At 39.8% G+C, this 12,963-nt stretch overlaps 1 protein-coding gene across 1 annotated transcript in view; it reads left to right on the top strand.

The window, feature by feature from the left end:
• The window catches only part of ercc2 (excision repair cross-complementation group 2), a 107,546-nt gene that overhangs the window by 42,783 nt on the left and 51,800 nt on the right, over positions 1-12,963 (top strand). Inside the window, exons 8-9 of the mRNA XM_039769437.1 lie at positions 11,606-11,729; positions 12,090-12,186. Coding sequence (XP_039625371.1) covers positions 11,606-11,729; positions 12,090-12,186 — 221 coding nt within the window. The remainder of the gene's footprint in view (positions 1-11,605; positions 11,730-12,089; positions 12,187-12,963) is intronic.

Consider the following 12,963-nt stretch of genomic DNA (forward strand, 5'->3'; position numbering starts at 1 on the left):
ACTGAAAACATTTTTTCAGTTATCATACTGTTTATGAACTGTATATTAGTTTCCATTTAATATAAATCAGATGAAAAGTAATACAGTCTTTATTTTACAATTATTTGTAATGGGAAAATTTAAAAATGTCTATAGGATAATAAAAAAGCATATTGTTTTTATGGCTGAAGTGATTGAAGATGTCAAGGAGGAAATAAAAGCATGATGTAATTTAATGAAACAAATAAATTTTGTAGGTAACCAGGTGGTGGACTGTAAACAAGAAATAAAATGACTGATAAGCACAAAAATGACTGATAAGCACAATCATTACTGCAGGTAATATGACATGAAGAGCAAGGTGAACTAGAAAGTAGCATGCAACTCTAGCGGTACTTTGCTTTTTATTAAGATGAAATTTATTATCATTACATTTTAGTTCTTATAAGTACTTCAGGCTTATGCTGCTGAATTAAGGAATATTATTTGATACCTATGTGCCATATCTGAGCACATTTGATTTCCTTTTCATATTTAATATACAGTGCATATAACTTTCACATAAATGCCTAGAGTGAAGATTCATATTAATTCACACTCGGTTAATTGATGCTACTTTTCTTACTTTTTTGGAGTAATGGCTGATAGTGATGCATCACAATGATTAACTCTAGAGGAGACTAAATTATACTTTTTAAAATGTGTAAGTTATTTGCCAATAACTACTTATTTTCTTAGACTTAGTTCTGTAATGTGCAAGCTACATGAACTAACAGAATAAGAAATAAATATACTGCACCAATACTCCAGGATCTCACTTGCTGAACAGGTGATGTACAAAGAGAAGAGTAAAGGACCCAGCACCAATCCTTGGGGTACACCAGCGCAGTTGCTTTTGACAACTCCCCTCACCAGGACACACTATAGGATCTGCCTGAAATGTAGGACTTAAACCATCTGTGAGCAGTCCCAGTGATACCAAAGTCAGAAAGGGTAGCAGGAAGGATGTCATGATTGACTGGGTCAAAGGCAGAATAGAGATCTAGAAGAATCAGGACTGATGACATGTTGGTAGCTCTATCATGGCATAGCTGGTAAACTACAGTCAGTAGAGCTGGCTCAGTGAAGTGGTTCCTATTGAAGCCGGACTTGTTGGTATCAAGCAATTCATTCTGTACAAGGAAGGAAGAGATCGGGGCCTCATGTATAAAGGGTGTGTACGAAAAAAAATGTTGTGCACGTCCGTTTTCATACTCACTTCCACATGTATATAACCAAACCAAACTAAACCAAACTTGGCGTAAAGCCACGCACATTTTCACGGCAGCCTCACATCATTCATGCGCACTTTTCTGCTTGTTTTTGCAAACTGGTGGGCACCCAGCATCAAAGCAGTTTCTGTGTTGTTTCACTTTCTTTTTCATACTTGCATCCATGACGCAGTATCAAATACATTGATTGCATATAGTTTGCATATTTAATTCACTTGATTGTAATCATTCTGTAACGATAATAGTTCACAGAATTGCCAAACTATTACAACTACCACGGCTGCTTTGCATTTTTCGAAGGCATCACAAATAGAAGAATTAGAAGAGAGCACATATTTATAGATGATGATGATGACTGGCTTCTAAGTTGATTTTGATTTCCAAGAGCTTTCCTCTTGGAACTGTGTGCTGAACTGGCACCAGCTTTACAAAGGCAGACTTTGAGGAATTGTGCTCTACCTGCTCCTTTGCAAGTTCTGTCCACTCTCGGATTTTTAGGCACAGAGCTTTTTAACGTGAACTTTCTGATTGATCAAGTATCATAGAGTCGTGCCATGCCAGCTGTATAGGATAGTATTATCTGCATGTCCATCCATCCATCCATCCATTATCCAACCTGCTATATCCTAACTACAGGATCATGGGGGTCTGCTGGAGCCAATCCCAGCCAACACAGGGCGCAAGGCAGGGAACAAACCCCAGGCAGGTCACCAGCCCACCACAGTATCTGCTTGTCATCCAGATATATAAGATTTCCTTACACTGTGGTTGAACTGGGAAACATCAAAGCAAAATTCACAGCAATGTCCGGTTTTCCAAATGTAATCGGAGTGGTCAGCTGCACATTCATTGCAATTGCAACAATGTTGGATAAGTTACATCAGCCAGGGATGAATCACCCAAAGAATGAGCTGGCATTACATCATCTATAGCAGGAGAGCCTATAAAAACAGCAACTCTGCACAGTCACATATGCTTTTTCCGACTAGAGTGGCAAAAGGCAAGCAGTCCTTTTAAGGATAGCAAGTGACCTCAAAGAGTCATGTAAATTAAAGAGCAGAGAATCTTGGCGCTTGGTGCTGGCGCTACACTATAAAGGCGTCTTCAGAGAATGAATTTGCTTTTGTAATTAGAAAGCATTTCCACTCTGTTGATGTGCTGCTGTATAGCGCAGAGAAAGTTTGTTGCATTGTGCAAGCGTGTAGCGTGCTGCATAGCGTAACACATAATAGTGGCTTTGCTGATGTGGTACGATGAACCAAACCACCAAATGATTAGGCAGCATTGCAACTTTGTTTGAATGTAATTTTCAGAGAGTAAAAACAGGTAATCGTATGCAACATTTATTTTATAATCAACTAGCAAAATACCCGCGCTTCGCAGCGGAGAAGTAGTGTGTTAAAGAAGCAATGAAAAAGAAAAGGAAACATTTTGAAAATAACGTAACATGATTGTCAATGTAATTGTTTTGTCACTGTTGTGAGTGATGAGTGTTGTTGTCATATATATATATTTACACACACACACATAAACATATATATATACATATCTATACATATACACATATATACATACATATATATCTACATATATACACATACATATACACACACACATAAATACATACACACATACATACATACACACACATATATACACACAAATACATATATATATACATACACACACATATATAAACATATATATACATATACATACATATCTACATATATACACACACAGCTATTTCGTATCAGTGCAATACGCTGCATGTTAAAATGGATAACTCCCGCTCTTACGTGCAAGTCTGCGTGGATATTATGAACTATCGTATTTGTTCAAGTTCTATTTAAATTTTAAATAGAAGGAATTTTTATTTAGTCGACAGAAATATCTTTGGTAGGAATGGTAAAAACAGACAGGAATATTATTCCTGAATAAATCAACTCAAACCTTAAACAACTTATAATATTTTGCTCTCCATAAAAATATATCCTGTCTAAATTATACAAGTTAGAAATAAAGTAAACGTTAAAAGAACAAACATTCAAATTTCTTTACTCTTATGTAATTTTATATAAAAATAAACTTAGATTTTAAATATCCCAAAAGATTTTGCTCTCCATAAAAATATATCCTGTCAAAATTATACAAATTCAAATATGAACATGCTGCATAACAAAACCTGGAAATATAAATAAAATGTGTTCCTTTCAGCAATAACAAATCAAATCATTCAGTTGTCTTTGCTCATATGTCATTTTAGAGCTGGACGCCTGGCATCTTTTTGGCCACAGGTTCGTTTCTGTTTGGTGTGAGGTTCTGTGTTGTGGAGATTCTCAGGATGGATTGCAGGTGCTCATCAGTGAGGCGACTCCTGTGTGCTGTTTTGTTAGTCTTTATCACTGAGAAGAGCTTCTCACACAGATATGTGCTACCAAACATGCACAAGGTTCGAGCCGCATGTAGACGGACTTTTTGTTCTTCAAAGTCACCAAAGCGCCGTGCAAACTCAGTGCGCTCAGTTTATCAGCAAAGTGCGATTTGGGAACACCGTAGTGACGACTTGGTTTAACATTACTTGGCAACAGGGAAAGTGGGGCAAGTGGTTGTGTCTCCCATAAAAGCAGCTTCACTTGAAATCACTTTGTGATTGTGCACGGGTAAAAACGTCCGCTGAAGTGTCAGATTCTTATTTAATTATTCTGCTTTCTGTATCTTCTGCATTGCATTCAGGTTACCCTGATGTTTTGTCTCATAGTGCCGTCTTAGATTAAATTCTGTAATTACAGCCACATTAGCTCCACAAATGAGACACACGGGTTCAGTAAACATATACTCAGCCTCCCATCGCTTTTAAAGGCTCTATTTTCAGAATGAACTTTTCTCTCAGCATCGCGTGAGCTAGCCGCAATAAGTGTTGGCAAGGCAGCTGAAGCGCTGCATTATGGGATCTGTAGTTTATTGTGTTACCAGCGCTTCATATACCCGGGCCATTAATAACAATAATACAGTATATAAAATGATCTCGGGCGGATATAATTACGCCGTGCGGATGTGGCGTGGCCCTTGAGTTTGACAAATATGGACTAAATAGAACTTGAAAAGATATATTTTTGAAATGTGATCGCGCAATTCAGATAGAGTTGACGCACTACAGCCTGCATCCTCCCTCGCTCTTACTTTTTACCGTTCATCTAATGAATACACTGAGTATGGCTTTACCAAAACAATCATTGATGGCGAATAAAGTATCCATTATTCGAGTATGTAGATCGGAATATATATATACATATATATATACCAGCGTATCGCAGCGAGAAGTAGTGTGTTAAAAAGCTAGAAAAGAAAAGGGAACATTTTAAAAATAGCGTAACATGACTGTCAATATACAGTATTTGTTTTGTGAGTGTTACTGAGTGTTGCTGTCATCAAGGATTTGATTATCATTATTTCTTTCAATCAGGCTCGTATTTGTAGGATGTGTTGTGTTCAAGTTACATTCCGTGTTTGTCAATCGTTGTAAAGATGACAGGTTTCTTTCATCGATTCGTTTCTTACTGCATCAATAAACAGCTCGTCTTCTTCTTTATCTGAGACCTGACACACTGCATGCACGGTTTTTTTACACTGTCTTCCTTTAGCGGGACATTGACTTTTTCCACCGTGTGCTTTGTTTCCGCAGTAGCTGGATTTATGAATATGCTTATCAGGCGCTTCATATTTTTGCTGCCTTTTCAATTGTGTAATTGGTTTTGTTCAGCTCTTTGGAACTGTTGCCTTTTATCTCTGCACTGCGTCAGTTCCGTGAGCCTCGGTGTACATGCATCGAAGGTTCCCAGCTGTGCTGGTGCCATCTCGTGCTATGTCCATGGCTGTATTTAATGTTACCTTAGTCCTGGCACTTAAAACTTTCTCTCGCAGTTTCGCTGAGTTTGTGTCAAACACCACCCTGACCATCTCATCTTCCTCTCCATAAACACAGTCCTTAACCCGTGAATATTTAGTGGGAGTTTGCTATTGGATTGCCGCTGACGGACGGCCTTATATGGGCAGGCACTAAATTACAAACGCCAGCGGCAGCCTGTCTATGAACTTAATTTAAAGTGTAGGTTTACATCGTGCTTTGTTTCAGTAGCAGAACTCATGAATATGGTTGTATATGTCACTCGCTCGCTTCTTATTGTTTCGCTGCCTTCTCAATTATATAATGCATGTTTTCTTCAGCGCTTTTTTGAGGTCTTCCTGGTTTTCTATGTACTGCGTGATTACGTGGGAGGCGTGATGATGTCACACGAAACTCCGCCCCCACGGCGTTGAAGCTCATCTCCATTACAGTAAATGGAGAAAAACTGCTTCCAGTTATGACCATTACGCGTAGAATTTCGATATAAAACCTGCCCAACTTTTGTAAGGAAGCTGTAAGGAATGAACCTGCCAAATTTCAGCCTTCCACCCACACGGGAAGTTGGTGAGTGAGTGAGTGAATGAGTGAGTGAGTGCTTTGCCTTTTATTAGTATAGATTCATTTAATTTGTGGTCAGTATCACATAGTACGGCCCTTATATTCCTTAATTCATTGGCCAAATCTGTTACAGCTTCCAGTATTGCATTTTGTGTCTCCAGAACAGCCAGCACACAGCCAGATGGTCGCCCAGCGGTTTTCGAGGCAGAGATGTGTGTGCAGCCAGTGTCTGAAGATGTACTGAGCACAGCTGCACCTAGTGTTGCACCCTTGGCATGGGGGTCAACTTTTATAATATTGTCTGAAATGGAATAAACACACAGTGGACTTCAACTTGCTTGTCATGTTGACTTTGATATCTGACCACTTCTTTTTTTTTTTATATTGGACACTTAGCGACTTTCAGAACTTGAACTTTAGAGTGTCTCCGCTGCACTATAACTCTATCAGCTACCTTTTGTTGATTACATAACTGCCTAAGCAAACAGTAGTACATTTTTCCGTGCCCCCTCTTCACATTTTGTTGAAATTCTTCTTTGTTCCATGTACTTTTGTGATTGTCTTTTAACAAAACATTAAACGGAAGTGGCTATTTATATTGATTTGCACATTTAAATATGCAAAATTCTGGGGCGAGTCAGGGTGGGGCTGTAGGTGCATGCATGTACGTTAAATTTCACATTCATTGGCATTTACAAATAGGAATTGTGTGGAACTTGGTATACGCAGTTTTATGCATCTGGATTTTTTTGTGCGCATGCACATTTCCAGTTTTGTTCTTACACCATGTTTTATAGTGTTAATTTTACACATAGCGTTATAAATGAGGCCCCTGGTTAGAAACAGCATGTTCAAATGTTTTGGAAAGAAAGGGCAAGAGAGCGACAGACCTGTATTGTTAACTTGGGATGGTTCGAGTGTTGGTTTTTGAAAAGTGTGGTTATCCGAGTGTCTTTGAAGATATTAGGGAGTGTTTCTGAACTGAGAGAGGTATTAATGATGTGTGTAACTATAGGAATGAGTGAGGGGGAGATGGTCTGAAGGAGATGTGAGCAAATAGGATTGAGTCGACAGGTAGTGGGGTGATTGGAGAAAAGGTTGGAAATATCAGTGGCAGACAATAGTGAGAATGTGGAGAATGTTGAGTGTTATTTGGAAGGAGGCATAATGGGTGATAGTGAGGGTGAAAACAATGCTGATGGCAGCCACCCTATCCTGGAAAAAGGTGGTAAAGTCTCCAGCAGACAAAGAGTTGGGGGCAGGAGGAGGAGGAGGGTTAAAAAGGGAAGTGAAAACGGAGTGTAAGTCAATGGTGCTGTTAGTTCTAGTCTGGTAGAACATTTACTTATCATTGATGGTGGCAGAAGAAAAGGATGCAAGAAGGGACTGATACTTAGCCACGTCTGTCTGAGCTTTGGACTTCCTCCATTTCCTTTCTGCTGACCTGATTGTTGTCTATTGATTGTGGAGTGGAATGCTTTCCAGGGACAGGAGAGTCTTTTGCGTGCAAGCCTGGAAGAGAGAGGACAATCATTGTTAACACAGGAAGACAGAATTGAGCATAGGGTGTTTGTGGCAGTGTTGCTGTCAAGAGAGTAGAAGTGCTCAGGAGGGAGGAAAGCAGAGGAGACTTGTGGTGTAGCGGGTCCACAGCTCATGTCAAAAGGCCACTTTTTGAAAATAAATAATTGCCGCACTCGCAGCTTAGCGAGGAGCCGTTGTGGTGTGTGGCTGAAGTGGTTCCTGGGGGTGATTTGTGATGCGGTCGGTCCTAGCTTAAGTGCACAAGTAAGGAGTCGTCCGCATCCGCATTCCTGGGGGCTGCTGATTGCCACAGCTGATCCACGTTTCTGTAACAAATAGAAGCACGAGGCGGCTAGCGGGGGTAGTTAAGAAAAAAGAAAAGAGAGAACAGGAAACAACGGGAGGTTGCAGGAGAAGGCAGGAAGCAGGAGGAGAAAGCCGGTGCAGGAAAGCGTGTGCGCAGACTCGCAGGCAGCTGGATAGTGAGCCCTAGCGGGGTGTTTGGCCGACACCTACGGCAGTTGGTAGTGTTTGCTCCTGCTGAGCATTTTGTGAAGAGTGGGAGTGACTGGAAGAAGGATGGCTCACCTCGGGAGTCAGGAGGCTTGGAAGGTGGATTCCCCAGCGTGAGCGTCCTGGCCTTAGGGGCAAACCAAGTCTCGGTCTGGAGAGTGCTGAACTGAAGCCAGGGATCGGGAAGTCTCCAGATCAGAAGGCAGAAGGAAGGAAAGCTGCAGGTAGGGTGGCTCCGCTGGTGCAGCACTATTTATTTTAACACTTTGTTTTTGTTTGCTGGTTTTTAAAAAAAGCACTTGGCACTTTTGCACCATCCCCTTGCTTCAATGGTTGTGCCTCACTGCCAAGTTCATCCGTGACATTACTGACGGTGTCGGGTTCAAGGGCTCCCAGAACGAAGATGGGAGCATGGAGCGAACCCGCATTGTCACAAGACTATGGACAAAAAATGGGTGGGAGAGAGAGTGGAAGTATCGACAGAAAGATACAGCAGAGTGAGGAGAAGAGTGAAGCAGCAGAGAGAACTGAATGAAAAAGTGGTCAGACGTGTAGACAGTTGCATTAGTGAGAGTGCAGTTGCATGACAGAGCAAGGTCAAGCAGATTGCCAGCCTTATGAGTGGGTGGGGCGTGCAGCTGTGAATGAGGAAAGAAGAGTGAGGAAGTCAGTAGCAGGAAGGCTGTCCAGGTAGGTCACCAAGATTTAGACGTGGAAGAGAGCAGTCTGTCCAGCTCATTAAGGAAGATCCCAAGCAAACCTGGAGGATGATAAACAACAATAATGGTTATGTTAATTGGAGAGGAGACAGTAGTAGCATGGAATTTCATACATTACAGAAAGGATATTTTATTAACTTTGGACTCGGGCTCCTCTGCAATCATAGTCTTACTGGATCTCAGTGCGGCATTTGACACAGTGGACCATGGGGTTCTGTTAAAACGGCTTAAGGATGAAGTAGGAATTCAAGGCTGTGCATTGAAATGGTTCAAGTCCTACCTCAAAGGTAGATCTATGTCTGTTAACAGTGGAATTTCTCTCAGCCAGCTCCTCTCACACAAGGAATCCCACAAGGTTCTATCCTGGCTCCCCTTTTATTTTCCCTTTATCTGTTCCCCTTGAAGGCCATTTTTTTTTTACAAACATGATGTCGTGTATGATTGTTGTGCTGATGATACGCAGCTGTACCTCAAAGTTAGTTCTGATATCACTTCATCTGTAAAAAAAGCTTTTAAAATGCTTTGAGAATATTAAATAATGGATGGCACAAAATTTCTTACAGTTAAATGAAAATAAAAAAGAGGTCTGTAGCGGTTCGGTGCCGCTAAGATTCACTCCGTCAAAATGACGGTGATTTATTTATTTTTATAGAGGATCCCAGGGGCACTCCCAGCATTGGCCTGCCCGCACACACTCACAAATGGAGACAAAATAAAGCACACTGGGAAATAACAACAATTAAAGAATATAATGAAATTAAATAATATAAATGAAAACAATACCACCCCTGTGCCCCTACGGCCATATTACATTAAACACAAAAACACAACTCCACACAGCAAAGTCCATGGAATACCACACCGGATGTAATGAGAGATGACCAGAGATCTGTATGTTGTAAGGGAATGAAAAAACAGTACTACCAGTAGACACTGGAAGGGTGAAGACGGATGGATTTTCAGGAGCACTCCTATACTTGCAGGAAAGCTGTGAATCCACAGTCAGTCCTCAGCACACAGGTAGACAGACAATCCAGACCCCAACAAGGAATACAATCCAGGACACAGCGATTAAATATGACTTAATTAACAGAAGGCAGTCCGACAGGTAAACGACACACAAAATACAACAAAAACACTTTTTTTTTCTCCTTTGGACACCTGCCCTCCTTTTAAACCCCTCTGACCACCTGTGATCCCAACAGCCCCTGCAGGGACTGCTGGGAGATGCAGTTTTAATACATAGTAGCACTGCTACAGGTCATTATTTTTGGTCCTACCACATCTGCATTTGAAATCGGCACTCAGTTAAGGTCCTTGGCAGTAATGATTCATAATGATGCCAGGAACCTAGGTATCATCTTTGAGTCGTCATTAAGTTTTGAAAAATAAATCTCCATGGTAGTGAAGTCCAGTTTTTACCAACTGAGGCACATTTCTAAACTAAAATCTTTTCTATCACAGAAGGACTAGGAAACAGTCATTCATGCCTTTATTGTAGCTCGCCTAGATTATTGTAATTCTTTATATGTGGGTCTGCCAAAATCTGCTCTGTTGCGCCTTCAGCTGGTACAAAACGTTGCAGCTAGATTCTTAATTGGGTTAAGAAAAAAGGATCACATCTCCCCCATTTTAACCTCTCTTCACTGGTTACCAGTGAGGTGTTGCATTGATTTTAAAATCTTGTTTGTTTTTTAAGCCTTGCATGATCTCGCTCCAAAATATATCTGTGTCCTCCTTCACCCCTGTGTGGCACCACAAGCACTGAGGTCATCTGGACAACTTCTCCTTGTGGTGCCAAGGTCTCGGCTGAAGTCGAGGGGAGACCGAGCTTTCTCAGTTGTTGCTTCTAACCTTTGACTTGCCTTTTCACATCAGGTTTTCATCCTCTATCAAGTTTTTTTAAAGTCGGCTTAAGACTTACTTGTTTTCTTCTGCTTTTCTCTGTGTATAATAGGATTGTGGTGGATGTTATAATAGGTTATCTTATTGATCTGCTTCTGTATGATTGTTTGCTTTGTGTTTACTCTAATGCTTCTTTGTACATCACTTTGGTGCAACCTCTGTTGTTTTAAATGTACTTTTGTAAATAAATAATCTAATCTACCCAGAGGGGTGGATTTCCAGCACTTCAATGTAAGAATACCTGTTTGTCCCCTGCCATACAAGTGGAGCAGCAGGAGTGGGAGAAGTTGAAGGTAGATGAAAGTACTGTAGGTGTTACTGTATTTTCTGGCTGAATCCATGTCTCTGTCAGAGCCAGCATTTGGAGATCCCTTTGGGTGGCGAAAGCTGGAATTAAGCATGCTTTGTTGACTGCAGACTGCAGTTCCATAAGCTGAAGGAGAAGAGGTTGTCTGAAATGGTGGGGTGATGCAGAAGACGAAGGTTGTCTGGGTTCTCTCCTGTTAAAGGGGCGAGAGCAATGTCTTGTGTTAAGGATAGGTATGAATTGTTGACACATGCTTAAGATATTGAAAGGAAAGAAAAAAGGTACTTTAGTCAGGTGGGAGTGTCCGTTGCCTTGTCCAGTGGACTCGCACAGGTAGACTCATGGTCTTACTGGTCTTTATGCGAGTATGTCTTCAAACAAGGAGGTCTGCCACTTGTGCTGATGCTTACACCTACAGCATGCAATATGTCCTTAAGTAGGGAGCAGCCGTGAGCTCAGCTGCCAGTGACCAAGCATTTAGTAAGACCATGCAAGGGGGCAGCACTTGTTAAACAGGATGGAACTAGGCAGTAAGCCGGCAACGAAGAAAGACGCAGGTCGATTTGTTACAATTAATGCAAAAAGAGAAGCAGAAAATGAACTTAGTAACAATAAAATCACTACATGCAGAGAACAATAAGTTAAACACTAGTACAATCACTCAAAGAAACCCAAACTTGAATACACTTAACTCCTCTGAAACAGACACCTACGAACCTTGAAGTTGCTTACTCTTTATTTGTGTGAACTTGTGTTAATAAGTTTAAACCAAATGAGCCACCTGATAATCAATTACAGTAAGTCTTATGAAAGATAAGAAATGCAAAAGAATAAATTATCAATAAAATGTATGTTTTTAAGAGTGCTTAATGTGAAATAATGTGCAGTTTATAAATGCTATTTACTTGTTTTTTATCTGCAGATTCTTCATGCCAATATTGTGATTTATAGCTACCATTACCTGTTGGACCCCAAAATTGCTGACCTTGTGTCCAAAGAGCTGGCAAAAAAGTCAGTTATCGTATTTGATGAGGCCCACAATATTGGTAATTAAAGCCCTTTTTATAAATTTTGCACCTATATTTATAGTATGAGATTCTCTTTTTTTCTATCAGTTTTATAATCTTTTGCATGTAGGCTGAGCAGTATATATTAAATCACAAACACGTACTTTCCTTTAAACTGTGTTAGTTACTTGTCTTATTTTAAAACTTGGTTTGCTTTCTATCCAAAAATAAATACATTTATTAATGTTATTTAGTGCTGGTGGGGTTGCTTCATAAATACATGAATTTGCAGATTTTTTTATTAAAATGCAAGTCATTTTAAAAGGATATTTAACAGCATTTTTGTTATTTATAGATGCTACTGAATTCTTTAACCTTTTATTGCTTATTCTTTTCCAGATAATGTGTGTATTGATTCAATGAGTGTAAATATAACCAGAAGGACTCTGGATCGCACCCAAAGTAACATAGAAACTTTGCAGAGTACCATTCAAAAGTATGACCATTAGTCTTTTTGTTAAATTTTAGCTCTATGTACCTTTTATTTCTTTATCATCTCTTTTATAGGAGTTCCTTTGATATCATTAATTAAAAACAAAGTGAATAAATTTTCTTATTGGTTTACTTTTATAATGGAAATATGGAACATCTGTTTTGTCATGTAAAAGTGTTAACAAAATGTACTTTAACATCTAAGGTTCTTTTTATAATACTGGAAATGCTTAAATTAGTAGCCTTGATTTACATGTGCACCCCACAATACTTTCCTAATTGACATACACTCCTCACTCATTCTCATCACAGACAGCAATGGCCGAGCCTAGCTAATTTGGCTTTGGTGTCTCAGCAGTTGCCGAGGGTGGTTATCTCAGTTTTAATACCTTAGCCAGGGCCAGAAGTCATTCTGCTTATGAAAAGATTACATTTTTAAACCACCTTAGCAAAGTCCAAGAACAACCACAAAACCAACAATTCTTCTGGGACATTAGCATTCTTCAGCACCCAGATTGCTGCCTTTGAAAGGGCTGAACAAACAATGAATCACTTCTAAGACATATTACTTAGCTGGACAAGCACAGCAGGGCAGATACTGTAAGTAAACTGCTACAGTGAGATAATACTCAAACTTTATTTGAATCATTACTTACAGTGTATTTATTTGCAGAGAAACTAGACTTCATTTACTAAAAGTCAAAAGTAGAGGTAAACATACAGCCATATAGCCTAGAGAGGGATAGCTGTGTAAATAAAGAGTCAATTTTTCTTAATACAA

Source organism: Polypterus senegalus, chromosome 11 (genome assembly GCF_016835505.1).
Source record: "Polypterus senegalus isolate Bchr_013 chromosome 11, ASM1683550v1, whole genome shotgun sequence".
Classification (NCBI taxonomy): domain Eukaryota; kingdom Metazoa; phylum Chordata; class Cladistia; order Polypteriformes; family Polypteridae; genus Polypterus; species Polypterus senegalus.